General features: G+C 39.6%; 1 protein-coding gene and 1 long non-coding RNA gene across 3 annotated transcripts in view; one reads left to right on the plus strand and one right to left on the minus strand.

Annotated features, from left to right (window-relative positions):
• Nucleotides 1–17,747, plus strand: part of LOC121518883 — a 52,835-nt gene that overhangs the window by 9,771 nt on the left and 25,317 nt on the right. Inside the window, exon 2 of the long non-coding RNA XR_005992675.1 lies at nucleotides 11,161–11,260. This is a non-coding gene — a long non-coding RNA (uncharacterized LOC121518883). The remainder of the gene's footprint in view (nucleotides 1–11,160; nucleotides 11,261–17,747) is intronic.
• LOC121518882 (seizure protein 6 homolog) overlaps nucleotides 1–17,747 on the minus strand; it is a 162,652-nt gene that overhangs the window by 6,847 nt on the left and 138,058 nt on the right. For both annotated transcript variants that reach the window (XM_041801564.1, XM_041801563.1), the window contains exons 9-12: nucleotides 17,001–17,139; nucleotides 5,223–5,419; nucleotides 4,319–4,513; nucleotides 194–385 (exon numbers count right to left, since the gene is read on the minus strand). In XM_041801564.1, the coding sequence (XP_041657498.1) occupies nucleotides 194–385; nucleotides 4,319–4,513; nucleotides 5,223–5,419; nucleotides 17,001–17,139 (723 nt within the window). The remainder of the gene's footprint in view (nucleotides 1–193; nucleotides 386–4,318; nucleotides 4,514–5,222; nucleotides 5,420–17,000; nucleotides 17,140–17,747) is intronic.

The raw sequence follows: 17,747 nt of genomic DNA on the forward strand, positions 1-17,747 counted from the left end.
ACCAGGACAGTAAATCATGTTACAAAAAACATGTGCATACAATTTAACTAAACATGGAAACATGTAAAGACAACAGGCACATTTATAGAAACATGGTCACCAACAATAAGTGTCATATTTTAACATAATCTCAACATACTCAGCTGTGTTGGTGTGATGTTTTGTTTTTAATGTCTATTCATAAGTGACTTACGGACACACTTTGGCAGCCTCTCGTTCCACTTTGGTGTCGCTGAATCTCGGTTGTAACATGTGAGGAGGCTGCTGCCAGACAGGATGTAGCCTTTATTACAGATAAACTGCACCGAAGAGCCAACGGCAAAGCGGCTCCCAGTGATCACCTTATGACTGTGCTCCACGTTCCCCGGATCCTGACACATCATTACTGGTGCAACACAAAGAAAACAAACAAAATCATTTTCATAATTTGGGGTTTTAGGAAAATATCTTTACTTGATGATTTAAGGTTTATTTAACAAGGAAAAAAACCTTGGTGAGAGTAAAAATCTCTTTTTCAAGAGTGGCCAAGACAGCCAGCAGCACAGTTAAATGACAAACAAACAGCAGTCACGCACAGCAGACAGTACAAGGTACATTCAAATGCATTTAGAAAGACAACAAAACTGATTTTAGCTGGAAATATTTTCCAAAGTTGATAAAAACATCTGCAGCCAAATCTGCCTCCAAGTCATTTAGCTTTGTTGAAGCATCTAATGCAGATCTAAGCATTTTTTTCAGAAAAAACAAACAAACAAAAAAAAAAAAACAATTTTATTTGTCAAGGACCAGTCTAAATTTTACTCCTTTGTAATTATAGAGGAGACTCGAGAAAACCAGCTTAATAATGCTAAAACTAAAGGTTGATTTTTTAAAAGCGATATCAGTTTAATTCAGCAGAACCAAAGTTTGTTGTCTCTTTGCTAAAGTGATTTCCTCAATTTTGAAAAACATTGATATCTGAGTTGTTACATGTCTCAGACTTAGGGTGCAATCACACTAGGCTATCTATACCATTGGTTCCCAACCTTAAACCACTGCGCCCTGAACTTTATTTTCTAATGACTTATTGTTTACTGACTTGTAAATGTGTTAGTCCCACTACAACTTAACTGCTTATTTTTCCTACTGTTTAATTTCTTGTTTTTAAAAGCAAATTTGAATCATACAGTTGAGTATTATAGTAATACATAATAATTCATTGTCTATTTGCACTGCAAAAGTAAGAGCATGGGCCCCTCAACCTAAAGTCTGGGTACCAGGTTGGCACCAGTGCCAGGTTTCTACATATAAAGCCCACAGGCCGTACATAATGACTGATTCTGCTTTTTTTTATTATCTACAACTGCTGTTGCACAGACTGTTTTTTCTGCACCTTGTTTTTTTACTTATGTTTCACTATTTTCCAGCTCTAGCCCCTTTAGCTCTTTCCAGCTTATTTTGCACTTCTGGTTGGATGCTAAACTGCATTCTACTTTGCACTGCTTATTAAGTTCAATAACAATAACACTGAACCAGCTGAATCTGTTCTAACCTAGTGATGCCATTGATGGTTTTAAAAAAAAATTACACAACACAATCATAACAATATAAACAGTGGGGTGATAGGAGAAGCAGTAGTTTGTAGCAAAAGAAAGCTAAAACAGGTCTGCTTCTTTAAAAAGAGTCACAGTTTGAAAGACAGTGGAGCACAGGAGCTGTAAAATATCTGCTTACTGCCATCCAATCAGTTCTGACCTTTTCATGACCTTTAAAAATCTGTGTTACACAATGTGCTAGGATTAATAATCAACTGCTTCCCCAGTACTTATCACTGTGTGCTTTTTAATTGCTAGGCTTGCTTTAACTAAGTCGTCTTAGACATCTTGAAATAATCTGCCAAGCATATAACATCTCAATTATGAGGCTTCCTTGGAAACAGTCAGAGTCCCTTTTTAAAGTTCTTGTAAAAGAAAAATGCAATTGCCATAGTGGAGCTGGATTTAGTCTTTCTTTGCGCTTCTCTGTCTCTTTTTGCTATATTCTATTTTTATTTTTCACACAAAGAAAACCCAATCTCAAAGGATTTCTTGGCACAAGGCAAAGTAGAAATAAATAGAAAAACCATCAGTTTTTCCCAAAGTGAATCAGCTACAGAAAGTATCATCAATCGCCACCCATTTCTTTGTCCTTTTGCATGTATCATCTTCATTTTCCGCGAATGCTGAGTGCAGTTCTTCATTTTTGTAACTGATTAGGCATTTCATTCTTCCCAGGTAGTAAAATTCACAGTTTTATTAATCATTGTGGCCCATGTTACTCTAGGTCTGATTTCAAATGTAACTGCAGGCACATGCATTAAGTGAGTGATGTGTCTAAACTGGCTTGACATCTACTCAGAAAAATATCAGTGTCTCTGCAGTGATTGCCATGTGCACATTTAACTTGACTAAAAACTTTTAGATTTTAGTACTAGTCACACAGAAAAAGACTGCCTTTAAATACCTGCAGTCCTGAAGATTTCTTGAAAATTTCAAAAGGCCAGACATTATGTTTAAAGGGAGCTATAGCTGTATAAATACACGGTTTACAGTCTATCCAAGATGGTGGGCACCATAATGTCAACTATTTTTATGTCATATAAATGCTACAGATAATTTTACACAGTCAGACTATCAAGAAATGAATGGAAAACAAACCCAAAGTAAACATCATCACCCTAGCCTACTCCCATTAATTCACTACTGTAAATAGCACAAAAATTAAGGAAATTGGTATGTAGGAATTGTTTGGTAGGTTATTTCTTTGTTGTGTTAATGCTTCTTGGCAATAAATCTTATACCATTAGGAAGCCTGTTTATTTCCCTTTAAATGGCACCGAATTTGAGATATTTGTGGGATGAGCAGCAGAGCTGAGTATGTGATTAAAAATGTGTCTAATCTTATCTGCCAGTGCTAAATAGCTTATTCTGCCATTGGTTCTTGTTTGGTGTTGTTTGGTGAATTGGATTGAAGTCTGAAGAAACAAGACATATTGGCAATCTAACAATTCATTTAATAAACAGGAGCCTCAGTAGTGTGTGGAGGAACCATACACAGCCTGGCACCTTGTCCTATTGCTGGTCACCAGCCTGGTCACACACTGCTGTGGGATGGCACCACATTCTTCAACCAGCATTTGTCACAAGTCATCCAGTGTGGTTGTGTTGGACACACTGGCATGTTCAGCACGCCTAAACTGATCCTACAAGTGTTCATTGGGGTTGAGGTCAGGACTGCTGGCAGCCATTCCATCCACCCCACTCCCAAATTCTGGAGGTAGTCTCTGATAAACCCTGCTCTGTAGAGGCAAGCATTGTCATCTTGGAGGATAGAGTTCAGTGCCGGACTGTGGAGATATGGGATCGCCACTGGTTGCAGAATCTCATCTCCATATCTCTCTGCATTGAGATTGCCTCCGGTGATAATAAGTCTCATTTTCCAGTAGAAGGAGATACAGCCCCACACCATCACACTGCCTCCACCAAATAATGTTACTCTCTTGGTGCAGCAATCAGCATAGCGTCCTCCATGTCTTCTCCACACTTTAACACTACGATCCAACTGCAGAATCTGGACTCATCGCTGAACTTAACGTTCCTCCATATGTTAAGGTTCCAGTGCACGTGCTGCAGACATCAGCGAAATCAGGCCTGGTGGTGAAGAGTATTCATGGCAGGTCTTCTGGCAGCCCTATGAGACTGTACATTGGCTGCATGCAGTCTGTTCTCACAAAGACAGTGTTGACGGGGTGAGGACATGGTCTTCTTTGGGTGTTATCTTCATGGGACACACACTTTGCTGCCTGTCTCTGACATCCCCTGTTAAGGAACTTGGCCCTCAGTTTTGGAGGTGGTACAAGGGCTCACTCCAAATAATGGTGCCGCTTGGTTTTCCAGACCACCAGCTTGAAGTTGCCCTATCGCACAGACCCTATCTAGATCAGTCAAACGTGGCATGCCGATTCTTGGAGCAGACAGCTCTGCCAATCAGGCGCCTGACTGTCAGCAGTACCAGAAGCTCAATAAAGTCAATAGCAACAGCAAAATTAGCTGCTTGGCACTGGCAGAGAAAATTTTGGAAGTTTTTTTAACTCAACCCAAATACTCAGCTCTGCTGCTCATCCCACCAATGCATGTTCCTTACAAATGTGGCACCTTTTAAAAAGGAAATTAACAGGCTTTCCAACGTTTTAAAATGTATTGCCAAAAAGCATCATTAAAATGAAGAAATAATCTACCAAACCCAAATTTCCTTTGTTTTTGTTGCACATGCTTGAAAAGGTTTGACCGCTTCCTCTCACCTTCCTGGCATTTCGGTACGTCACCACTCCATGTGAGATCCCATTGACACATGAGGATCTCCGAGCCCACCAACTCATACCCCGGGTAGCACTGATAGGTGATGACAGTGCCGTGGATGAGGTCGGGGTGGGATGTGCTTTTCCAGCCGTTTGTAATCTCTGGCAGCTCTGAGCATGTGTCATTCCTTGGCACCTCTGTTGGCATCAGGACAGTTGGTGTTGTTTTGTTTTATTAAGAGAAAGAAAACACACTAAGTACTTGAAAATGACAACTCCATATAGCACCAACTTACACTGACATAATGAGAAAAGGCAGCGGTAAATAAAACATGAAATTCCTTTAGAAATAAGATTATACTTTCATCTTTACTCTGGGACCCAGGTTGTTATAGTACTCTAACAGTAAATCTTAGATTTTATATGTAACAGAGTCTGCAGGGAAGAAATACACTGCTAAAGTGCCAGCTCAGTGTGCACTAAATAGCTGCAGTTTGGGAGGAAAATGTAAATAGAGGCTTGTGATGTTTGCAGGGAGGAACACAGCATGTGGTTTGGCACCAGTCAATCTGTGTCTCTAACTGCAGCGTTCATGGCCAAGAACACACAAAGCACAAGGCGAAACCAGCTGACAGTGAAGTGCACCCTATTATTGTGGTACTGCGTTTGCTGTTATCCAATCCTGTTCACCAGGGATAAGCCAGAATAGAGACATTGAAAGATAAAAACAAAGGGAAAGGGGAATAAATAGCTTCTTTTTCTGATCGGTAACCTACTGGGCGTTGAGTTGCATATATTGTAAAATTGGAATTTTACACTGAAAGGCATTCAACTCCAAGAGTAAGTTTTGGATGCAGATGGGTAAATATTAGCAGAAACAAAAAGTTAAATTTAAAAAAATCCTTACCAAAGAAGTGGACCACAAAGCCGTTGTTGTAGCCGTAGATGTTAGTTGCAGGATCAGATTGGAACTGAATAGTGACATCAGCCATGGAGGTGAAGAGCTTAAAGTGTGGCCGCGTGCCGCTGTATTGGCCCAAGATGTTGGCTGTCAGGTCATCTCCATCATAGAAAGTCAGCAGGTCGTTCTTCCCTACATGGAGACTAAAAAAGAGAGAAAAGTTTCCACTTTCTTCTTACATACATCAATGAATGCTTGTGTACAGATACAGCCACACAGATGTCATACATAGTTATTATTAGGTGTTTGTTCAATGGTAAAATCACTCGTATCTTTATTGGCTGATGGAAGCAAAAGCTGATGGCAAAATGATGTCAGCAGTGCTTGGTAAATATTAATTCTGTTTATATTGGATAGATATGATGTGTAGTAAACACTAAATAAATCATGATGTATGTTTTTTCACCCTCCACCCCACATTATACTATGAATACTTATGAACATGTACTGACGTGCATTTCTGCAAATGTATGAGCACAACATAAATTTATCCTCCAGGCCTCTACATCTAAAAAAACTGCATTACATGGCAATGAGAGCAACAATTAGAGCTGAGGTAAGCAAATCAAACCAAGAAAAATAGTTCACACTAAGAAATGTTGTGTAATACACCATGAAGCTCCTGTGAAATTGAATACAAAGCAGTCCAGACATATATATTTTTACACAATCTCTTCTGTCATTTACTGTAAGAATGCATTAACCTTTTCCATTTTGTATATTCATATGTTGGTGCCCTTTTTAGAGCATTACTTAAGCTTGACATTCACATACAGGAATGGGATGGAGCGGACTAAAAAAAAAGAAAAGAGAAGCAGGCTGTGTCCGCAACATTCAAACATATAACTGCACACTGCATACTCAGCTCAAGCACCCTTAAAAGCATGTCAATTTTGCATCATGTGACTTAAGCCATCACTTATTTCCAGTCTGTGTGTGGCTGCTACGCTAGCTACAAACTAATATGGCAGTCAGTGCATAGATAAAATTCAACAACAACAAACATGCATTCATTTTTGGGTAGGTATTCCAGTGTGATATAATTGTATTCAGACAGCATTTCTGTATGGCTTTTATTTTTATGTGTTCATTGGCTGGCTGGTAAACTCCACAGAGAGAAGCAGTGCACTGTCAGGTCAGGTACAGGAGCATATGCCGATTTCGGCACTTCGCCGTGTCAACCAGGCCCAGGTACTGCTCAGGCCTATCTCTCCAGGTATCTTCCCGGCTGCCCTCTAGGTAGAGGTAGGAGGTAGATATGATGTCATGATTATCAGTCCAAGAAAAATAGTTAAGTATTCCAATTTAAAAAAGTGAGAATCATTTTTGTCATGCCTATCCTATTGTATTGTATCTCATCTTATATATATTATATTGTATCGAATTGTATCCTTTCCTATTGTATCTCATCACATCACAGAAATAGTATTGTATCTTATCGTATGATACCATAGTTATCATATCTTATCATATCTTATTGTATCATAGAGATATCGTATCCTATCTTATTGTGATATATCATAGATATAGCACCTTATATCGTATCATTTCGTATCAAGCCGTATCATAGATATCGTTTCTCAAATCAAAACCAAACTGTATTAAGTAATGTTTCTCAATGTATCATAGATATCATATTGTATGATAGATATTGCGATGTATCATACTGTATGGTATTCTAGATATTGTATAGACCATATCATATTGTATGGTGTCCATCACACATCATTGATATTGTATCATATCGTAGAGTTCGTATCATATACTATCGTGTCACAGATATCGTATCATATTGTAATGACTATAGATACTGAATCTTATCGTGTCATAGATCTTCTTGTATCATAATGTATGGTATTGTAATGATATCCTAAAGGGATGCATGATATTGTATTTTTGTAGATCTCTGGTACGCAGATATTTACAAATTAATTTTAGCCAATACTGATACTAATATTTAAATATAACGAAGCCTGCAAGTAAGTAACACCTGACATTCATCTTAATCAAATCAAACGACTCACATCTTCCTAACTCGCGGCAAGATTCCCGGTCTCTTCCTCCGTCTGCAAGTGCCTGCTCGGCCCTGGATCAGCACTGCGCTCTCGCTTTCAACCCACCTCCACCCCAGCATTCACCTGTTTGCTCCATCTGGGGGGTTTAAGATGTTATCTCATCACTCCTCAAATTCTGCATATAAATTAAATCTATGAAGAGTGATGGAGTTGGAGCCTGAAGCCAAACATGTTCTGTTGCCATAATAAATGCTTGAACAAATTACAGTGTGAGATGACCGCCTGAAACGTGGTAAAACCTGAAACCTCAGTCCTTAAAAGACATTACTTAAAGTTTGAGGGTAGAACATTTATAAAATTTCAGTCCTTAAAACATGCTTTAAAGTGTAAGGAATGATAATAATTAAAGAAAAACACTTCAGCCACGGTAGGTCTGTTGGTCCAGCCTAAAGCACCACTAACTTTTTTGTTTGAGCTGAAACAGGATTTCAGTTCATTTTTTAAGCTAATATTTGCAGATACTGATATCATGCAGATGATATCGTGCATCCCAATCATATCACTTCATTTCGTATTGTATTGTGAGTTTTCCCCCCTACTTTAACACATTTTGTACTTTTTGCATTTAACACCAGTTTTGTTTTGAATTCCTGAAATACTGACAGAGACATCAGCAGCCTTTCTTGATTAGTGAATGACTTTTCTCAGAGCTTTGTTCATTCCTCTGTGTGCTGCCTGATTTATATCTTTTACATGACACTTTACAACATTTCTGAGATAGTTTTGGTTTTCAGTTTCACACATTAAAGGGGCATTTGCTTCTGAACCACTCCTGCACAAATTTGGAGATGAGCGCTGTATTTGCAATGGAAGCTCTCTATTCTTTTTTCTTTCATGCTTATTTTGACCGCCAGAACCTGCAAAGCTAGACCCCTGACCCGGAAGATTTTATTTTGCAACATTTTTGTATCCTTGCTGGATCACGCACAGCAGTAGGAGTCTGTGATGCAGCTGCTCTATCTGTGATTGACACATACTTTTATGACGATAGAATGAAGCAAATGACCTGAGACTGTTTACCTCTTCTCAATGTCTTATTCACAACCTCCCACACAGAATTTTCCCATCACTCCTGAGTAGAAACATGCTGCTGTTTTGATAAATGAAATGCACCCTTTTCAGCTTTATTCACCGGGGCTAATAAGAAATTTGTTGGTTTTTAGTGTTCAGATATGACTAATATATTTTCCCCTTTATTGACAGATGACTAGATGAGATCCACAGGCCCTTGATGGTAAAAAATGCTAAGTTAAAGACATGACCAGAATGACAGGCTTCCATTGTGCTAAAATCTGGAAAGAACAAAATTCCAGCCTCTCCTGATGGAGCCAAATAAGAGCTGCCAGCTGCATGAATGAGGGCAGAATGAGGTGCTGAGTGACAAGGTGCTCCCTCTGGTTAGTTGGACAGCCGTGGTGACAATTTACACCTCCATGTTCTCTAACAATCAGCCGCTGTGGATGGAAGTGACAGGAATGACAATCACAGTTTCTACTTCCAAACTGCTGAGAGAACACTTCATGCATATATGGAAATGGTGCCTCTTTAAAATGGCAATTGCAAAAAGAGGAAATGAAATAAACCAATAAAACGTAAACCCTATAGGCAATTCAGTGCATTCTCAATGGATAGGATGCACCCTGCAAACACAAAGTGACTGCATGCAATAAAAAACAATGGGGATTTTTACTAGCAGAAAGAGAAGTAGGGGCACAGTAGCTATCACAATAAAACGGGGTGACCGCCACTGAAGTCTACAGAGGAACCAAATTGTCTGCATCTTTTTTATCTCCGCATCTTACACCTCACACTTCCATTTGAGCGCTATCCTTCACTTCCTGCTCAAGTCGGCAGCATCGCCCACCTTATCGTTACACTGTATTCCACCTTATCTTCACCCAATGCTCTCCCTGCATCTGGACCACTCCAGAAAGAAGGATGCGTTACTGTCAATCTGTAATGTTACTGTGAGATCTCAGACGGTCGCTTCAAACCTTTGGATTTAACAGAAAGGAACCACCACTGCTTTCTGTAAATGTTTTTTTTTTATTATACTTATAAAAATGCACCATAAACACCATTTGGATCCTCATGTAAAAAACCCCTTTTGATCAGCATTTGAGTCTAAAAACAATACAGACACTCAGTATTTCTAACAGAGCTGCTGAAAGTAATGATGGAACTGCAGGTTCAAGTAGGAAGACCACCACTCATTCATATCTCTCCCTTCTTCAATTCTTTCTCTCTTCTCGCTGTGGTGATGAGCTGACTATGGGCGTTCACGCTCTTACTCAGCTAATCAGATTCTGACACAACCTTGTCTGACCAATCATGATGCACCTGTTATATTTTAAATCTGCCATCCCCTTTTTTTTACAGTTGTTTCAGTGTGGACACTGCAACCCTCCTCCACCCCAGCCACCTCCATTTAGTCCATCAACACCCAGTCCAGATCCTCACAGGCTTACTGCTCATCTTATCCTGCATACCTCAGTCTCCTCCTCCAAGCTTTTTTATTCTGTACCATGAGTGTAAAACAGAGTCTTCACGTTTTTCTTTAACCTATTTAAGTAAAGCTAATCTCCATTTTTTTCACCTGTAACTGTAATCCAGTATATTAATGGAATCTCTGATCACAAAGAGTTCTGTCCTTTGGCAAAAAGTTGCTTCTGCAGTGATCTCACAGCAAGGCCAATAGCATAAATCTGAAAGCATCACATCTATATGGCAGCAGCAAATCACACGCATTTCCACCTGACTTAAGCAACCTTTTCCCCATCTGCCCTCCTGTCCTAAATATTCCTGCAGTCTCTGTTACTCATCAAGAATGCTGCAGTCAACCTTGGTTTTAAATGTTCTCACTGACCCCATCCATTAACTCTCTTGTCTGCTTCAAGTGTCCTGGTGACAACAAAGAAGGATGCCAAACGCACAGTGCCAAATCAGTCCAGACTCACACAGCACTGTGGTGAGTCACTGCAGGTCGCTCAGCTGCCATCTCTGTAGCAACTTGGCAAACACTCCACACAAATGTCATCCCACCTGGCTCCCTTTTAATGGTTTCCCTTCCAGTCCTGTGTTGCAAACTAAGCCTGTAATGAAACATTTGCACCCTGTTTCAAACAGACTTCTTATTTATACTTAACCCCAAAATTTGCGTGCTGTGTTTACAGCTAGTTTTACTGATTATAGTCTTTCCCTTTTTTTACTTTAGATACCTTGAACAACATTTTCATCTTTATTTTCTCAGCTTGTATTTAGTGTTGATATTTCTGACTAGAAATTAGACAAATACACTTATGAAATGTACGTTTTTGCCCTGTCATTCCTCATAAATTTTACCTCAATAAACCTTCCTAAAGGCCTGCTCAGACTACATGAATTCAGCCAGAATTTGGCCATACTTCAACGTCGGGCCTGATTATGAGTGTCTCGAATGACAAATATTCATGTAGTGGGACGTAATTAACGACGCATCCAAAATGCTCCATGACCATGATTCAACGAGATTATCATATTAGATTTTTCTTGCATTATTGTCTAGTTAGACCTGATGTCAGTGCATGACTCCTCCCAAAAGGAGAGAAATCGCTCCTTCTCCTCAGAGATCATTCACCCGAGAGACAATAATCAAGTCCCTACTTTTCTCCCTCCAGGGATTTATGTGAAAATACAGTGATTTTCTTAACATTTTATCACATTAGTACCTCAAGTTCTATTGGGGGGGAGGCAGTCCAAATTGTACTTCCAATGATAAATCCATAATTATTATCCATAATTGTTTCTTGTTTTTCACGTTCTTCCTTTAGGAGCAAAAGACGCTCAATGATGTTTTGTGCCCTCAACTTTGCCTGGAAGGCAGTGGATGCCTGGAAGGCACGTCCCGCCCTCCAACCGCCTTCCAATCAGGTGAAGTCATGAGCATAACCCCCATCCAATCACCAGTTCCCATCGTATAGAGCGAGCTTGAAGCTTCCCAAGACAACTATGCAAGCTTGCTTGCTAGCTTCTATATTAGGCATTAGTTTGTTGATATTAGCTACCTTAAGTCAATCTAAATAATGTAATAGATTAAAACAAAATAGCAAACAAAATCACCCATTTAAATCTCCTTAGCAAATTAAGAGAGGGTTATTTATTTGGTAGGAATAACTTATTATATAGAGCCTAGCTGACTTCAAGGCAGCTAAAGACATGGTAGTGACATGTCAATTTTTTCCAGGTTGCTTATACTGGCTACCTGCCAGGCAGCCTGTTGGTTATGGATAACTATAAAGCAGCTAGGCAGAGTTAGCACTTTCCTTCCAGGCAGCATATATTTATACTAGCTACCTGCCAGGCAGCCCATTGGCTCCTTTCAGTTATCCACAACTAACAGGCTGTCTGGCAGGTAGTTAGTACCCATAGGCAGCCTGGAAGCAACTGCTAATTATGCCAAGCCACGATTTTTGTCGCATAGTCTGATATGATACTGTCATGAATGATGAAAAATAAGTTGTGTAGTCTTAGCCAGCCTTAAAAGTGACTAGATTCATTATGAAGGGGAAATGTGCCAGAAAAAAAATAAAAATAAAATAACAAAGAGAGTTCTCCAGAGAAATACTATACTTGGCTTTTAATTATGACCTTCATCAGGGTCATCAAGAAACAGATTACATGCATATAGTACTCATTTGGACAAAAATATTTGCCACAAGAGGTAAATATGGCTCTTTATCATATTCGTGTTTAATACTATCAAGAACTGTGCACCATGCGTGGAAAGAATAGGCAGCATCTCTATTATCTTGGTTTTCTGGGCATGGGGGCAATCTGAAAGCCCCTACTTATACATGCAAACAAACAGAAAATTAAGCCATGTCACAGCCAAGACATGCATCTCACACACAGTCTGAAATGGCCCTTTAGTTAGGTAACATAACGCTGAGTAACATAGTGTAGCATAATATAGCATAACATACCACAGGTTGCCCCCAAACACAATTGTGACATCACATATACTGTAAAACAATATGTTCATGTTGAACGCATAAAAATTATGACTACATCATGGTATCATCCCTCACAAGTTTTTAAATTTAAATTATTTATTTATGTATTTATTACATTGCAAGCTTTACAATGACTTTTTTTTTTAGTTTTAGGCCAGACCAACAGACCTACATCAGCTGAAATCTTTTCTTGATTCATCGTCATTGCTTAATCTATAAAGAAAGTTTTAGGGACTGAAGTTTGTCCCTTCATTTGGGCTCTTCTCTCTTTGCCACCTTCCTCTTTCTTGCTACTTTAAGTGCTATAGCCTTGCTAATACACCTCTAGGCCCTACCACTTAGCCTACACCTAAGTTTTGCCTGTTCACTTCTCAGGGAGGGTGTCCTGATTTTTGTTGAATTGAGAGGTAGGGTGAAGTACTATGGATACAAGCCTCTTCAAATGGAGATTTTCCAAAGGAACAATCCAAACTGAGTGTATGGGAAATCTCCCAAAAAGCCTTGCAAATCATAGACAATGTGGCTGTTGATGGAGTAAAAAAATGTCTTTAGTTTTATATTAGTTTAGTAAGTATAAGGAAAAACCCAGCACTGAGCATCTGTAGTACTACAGACCAGCCACCTGAGCTGCCTGGAGTAGCGTGACCTGCCGTAGGGTCCCTCAGCAGGGCCCAAAAGTGAACTGGCACTTCTAAAGCAATCCCCCCAATTTCCAGACTTGGTCTGTATCAGGATTCGAGCCAGCTGAAGTCCCTACGCTGTGCTTGAATAGTACCTGTCAAAGGGTTTTAAAATCATGATGTGTGAAGGTGTTCAACTAGCTCCAACATGATTGATGCTCACTGCAAAATAAGCAAATGTGCAAAACTTTAGCCACTTAAGAAGGCATTACTCTTTCAGAGTTGTCTTACTTGATCAAATTTTTCCTCCATCAACTTGGCCCGAATGTTTGCAAAGTTCCAGGGAACTGTTTAGTCAAAGGACTTTCAGAGTTTGAGCAAAATCCTCTGCATACTGATGGGACTGGCTCAGTTCTGCAGATTAGAGGATGACAGCTGTGTTTTGTGCAAGTCTCTGGGCATTTTGTCACCTTCACTGACCTGTCAAGTCCAAGAAACCCTGAAAAACTGCAGGAACTCTAATGGAATGGAAATTACCTTGAGTGTCAGACTTTCAAAAGGCCAACTCCTAAATCTTTTCAGAGACATATTTGACATTCAAATGGTCCAGCTCTGTTCTCTCTTATAACAAAAATAACAATTTGATTTTTAGTCGCCTATAACACCAGCACAGGTCTGCCTCCAGGTGGCATGTAATACTGAACGTCTCCACTAGAGGGCTCAGTGCGCCCTATCATTAAAGTCTCTGATTGTGCCTCTGAAGTGACACAAACACAACTACTGCTGTAAAACAGACTTCCTCACCCTGAGATAAAAAAAGGCTCTGAATGCTAACATCCACATGTGAAGCATTTTATGTACCACAGGTGGGGATATCAGCTGTAACCTCTTGTCTCCTGCTCTTGCTCGAGTCGTGCTCCATGCTAATTAGCAAAGAGCCAGCCCTCCTGTTTGGCCTAAATTAATTAATCAGTCCTCATTATGCACACAGCTCCCCTGTAATTGCCAGCACAGGCACAGTGATGAATAGTAATACAGAAAACATTCTCATTAATGTGGAAAAGTGTGTGCCCACCCTTATAATGAGGCAGCTCTCAACCAGGAGAGCCTTTTGTCATTTTAACATGCACACAAACAAACAAACAAACAGTCACGCAAATTACATGTTGACCAAGCTTTTTGGGAGCGATAGTCTCAGGGTGATCAGACCACACCAGAGAGTAATGGCAAGGATCTGCAGGGATAAGACAAGTTGTGGGTTTTTACTGCCACGAAGGCCACGCATGACCAACCTTGATATAAACCAGAGCTGGCCAGAGCACTATTAATTTGCAGCGAGCATCCTCATGTGGCCAGGATTAAAACAAACTTAAGGCTGGTCCAATTTAAAAAGAAATCTCTGAATGAAATTAGTTTACCTCAAATCAAACTTGTTTACTTCTGCAGAGAAAAAGAAATCCTCTCTGATCTTTTTTTTGTACCCTAGGTACACTGGTTGACTTACAGCATCAGACATTAATCACTGAGACTTAATCTCTAGCTAAAGAACAGTGAGGCAAGCAGGGTCACACAAACCCCTGTGTGGCGTTTACACACTGCATTATTGCTACTGTCTGATGCTATTACTCCCTTGTTTGATCTGTGGATCATATGTGAGTGATGGCTCTTATCTCAGCAGCTGTAAGCCTCACAGATAAAGTTCAGGGCATTATGTGCGCTGTGTCCATGCAGCGGGGTGCAAAACTAAGCCTGTGCAGAAACCGTCCGCTCTTCCACCAAACCTTGTGTTGTCTGTAAGCCACAGCTGTGAAGGAGTCCCTTCAGCTATTTTAATCACTTTATGTTGGACTAAACTGACAGTAACTGGTGTGGACTATGACTGCCACATTCTGATCACTGTAGAGAGCACAGCTTCTGCCCTTACAGATTCAAGTAAACATGATGTTCAGGTACATTTTAAAGCTCCTGTGTGGAGTTTTTTGCTGATTCTGAAAGAGACAATTTAATTCTGATATCTCTATGTGACCTTCAAAAGCGATAGCGACCATCAACGACAAGTCTGATTATTTCATTATGGTAATTTGCTTAAAATCACTGCAGGGTGTGCAAGATGAATCGATTTACAAGAGCCTTTGTTACATTAGTAATTAGAGATTATTAATGAGTAAGTAAAAGAAAAAAGGAAGATCAGACTTTTTGTGAGGACACCAAGTCCTAACTGGCTGGCTAAAGATAAATGTGAACTTTTAGATGTTACTGTGTAATACTCTGATGCTTTGTGATACCTAGTGTTTAAAATAATGTAAGCTCCAATAATCTTATGTTCAATAGCATTAAAGATAGACCTCTATAGCTCAATAAAAAAAAAAAAAAAAAAAACTTCAGTGTAGGGATGCAGTGGTGAAACTATTTTATACCTCTATTTACAACAAGATTATTTTAAAATATGTTTAAAAATTGTAGGCATTTTCTTTAAAGTTTAACGGAATTCATTCATTAATTAATGTTGCATCCTTTACTGTATGTTGTCTGAGTCCTTTTTTGCTTTATATGTTTACCATCTTACCCAGTCTCTTGCAAAACAATCTTCCTTCACTTTTAGTCAGTAGGTAATCTTCTCCATCACCAGGATGTTGTCTATAATAAACACCCACTGTTTGTGATTTGGTGCAGAATTTGTTTGGATTTTGGAAAGGAATATTTCCAAGAAATTCCTGTTCAAAGCTGCTGTATTTGTTTATCAGGTCCTACTTAACCCTAAGAAGTGGGAGAAACTAAAAATGCTTTCCAAACATGAGCTCAGGTCTCAGGAGGTTAACTGCACAAATACATTTGTAGCTTTTCAGTACCAATAGCTTGCAAATAAATTTGTGCACTATAGATAGTGTACAAGGGTTTTCTTGCCATTTTTTAGAAATTGAAAACAAGTATTATTAATTATTAATAGTTAAGTATTATTAGTAACAAGTAAATATTGGCTGCCTATTGCATTGCCTATGCATTGAAACTGGTGTGTGCATCCAGACCTCAAGTTATAAACAAACTTTGACATTTTATCAACTATTTGGAATAATGGTTTATGCATAGTTCAGCAAATCTGAATAATAATAAAATGAAAACCTGTGAAAATGGAAAGCTGCATGCTTTTACACACTGACCGCAGTGACTAAAAGCTAACAACAGGCTCTGTTTGAGATTTGTCAGTGACTCTATTTTTCTACATCCTCAGGCACTATTCCCGCTGGTTTAATTTGAGCCTCTGTTTGCCCTCTTGTGTGCAAGGGCTTCAGGCAATAACGCAAATCACTTATGGTGTATAGGTTTTTTTTTATGCTTTCGACAAGATGCTCATTCCTGGAGATGCTAGGGGAATCACTCAAAAATGGCAAACGTATATCCATACAAGATCCACAGACAGTGATATGGATTTATCTGCTCACTCACACAATGATTTGTTTTTAAAGAAAGAAAACAAAGCAATGTGATCATTTGCACTTCATTTAAAAGCAATGGTATGGATGAGAAAACGAGTGAGTGCGGCATTCATGTGGAGTCAGAGTGACGGGTGAAGGAGAAATGGAGCGTGCCTATATTTGTGTGTGCATCTGTCTGTTCTGACATCTGTGTGCATGTGCGTTGTATTACAGTTGGGATGGCTGGATAAGTGGCTCAGAGTAGTTCACTGCCAGAGCATATTCATTTCAAAGCCAACTCTGAGACTCACACCAGGGAAGTGGGAGCAGGGAGGCTTACTGGCTAATCTGGTCAGAGAGCGAGCTGGAAGCAACACAGAATTCTTAATGTAGCGGATGGGAAAAAAAAAATCTAATTAGTGACTGCGGCCAGAGAAACACTTCCCCATGTGCATGTGGAAGTGCGAGTGAGAGAAAGGATGTGAAAGAAAGGAAGGAGAGCCCGAGTGTTCACGTGTTTGTGTCTGGAGACACGAGTGTTTCAAATCTCAGGGTCAATCCAACCTCTTCTCTTCCGACCTGCCTGTGTGATTTCTCACTCTCACACCTGAGTGCAGTCTCTTACACTTGGATGTCAAGCATGATCCTCTTGTCCTCTTCCACATGGATGCCCCAGATGCAGTCCTGTCCCTTGTCGTAGGCCTCGGGCCAATTAGGAGACAACACCACTCCAGCAGAGTCTGTGATCTCCCCGCTGCACACAGCTGCAATACACACATGCCTCGGGGTGAGAAACAAATTTATGCATTATAAGGCATTTCAACTTAACAAAGTAGATTGAAAATCAGGCAATTGTTTATCTGCAGGTAACCCAGAGAATCCAACTACAACTAATGAGCAGCAACTTGACCATTAGGCGACCAAATACTGTTGAGAAAAAGAGTCTAACTAAACCAGGTTCACTGGTCAGATATTTTCAGCAGCCCGCTGGTCTATGTATCTGTAGTGTTTGCTGCAGAGCTTGTAAACCCAGTAACTCCATAAAATGAAATTAGTCCCTCTGTGTGTTTGTGTAAAAAGTGAAGAACATAGCATAGACCAGATGAAAGGTGTGTTTTTAGAGTGTTATGAAGATAAAGCAAAAAGTTTTAAGATAAGCTCAGGTTAAGGTATAAAGGTTTTCAAGAGGGCTGTTCATCTGTTTTTATGGGAAAAATACAACAAGACCAAAGCATCTCACCACCATTCCTTACTTGGGTAGCTAGTTATAAGAAGTGGGGTCTGGTTAAAGCTACACTGTAAGTACGAACGTTGAAGGTTGTTAAAAAATTGTTTGTGTCAACTTAAAAATCAAAAACAGTTATTTCAGCTC

Source organism: Cheilinus undulatus, linkage group 12 (assembly GCF_018320785.1).
Source record: "Cheilinus undulatus linkage group 12, ASM1832078v1, whole genome shotgun sequence".
NCBI classification, from domain to species: Eukaryota; Metazoa; Chordata; class Actinopteri; order Labriformes; family Labridae; genus Cheilinus; species Cheilinus undulatus.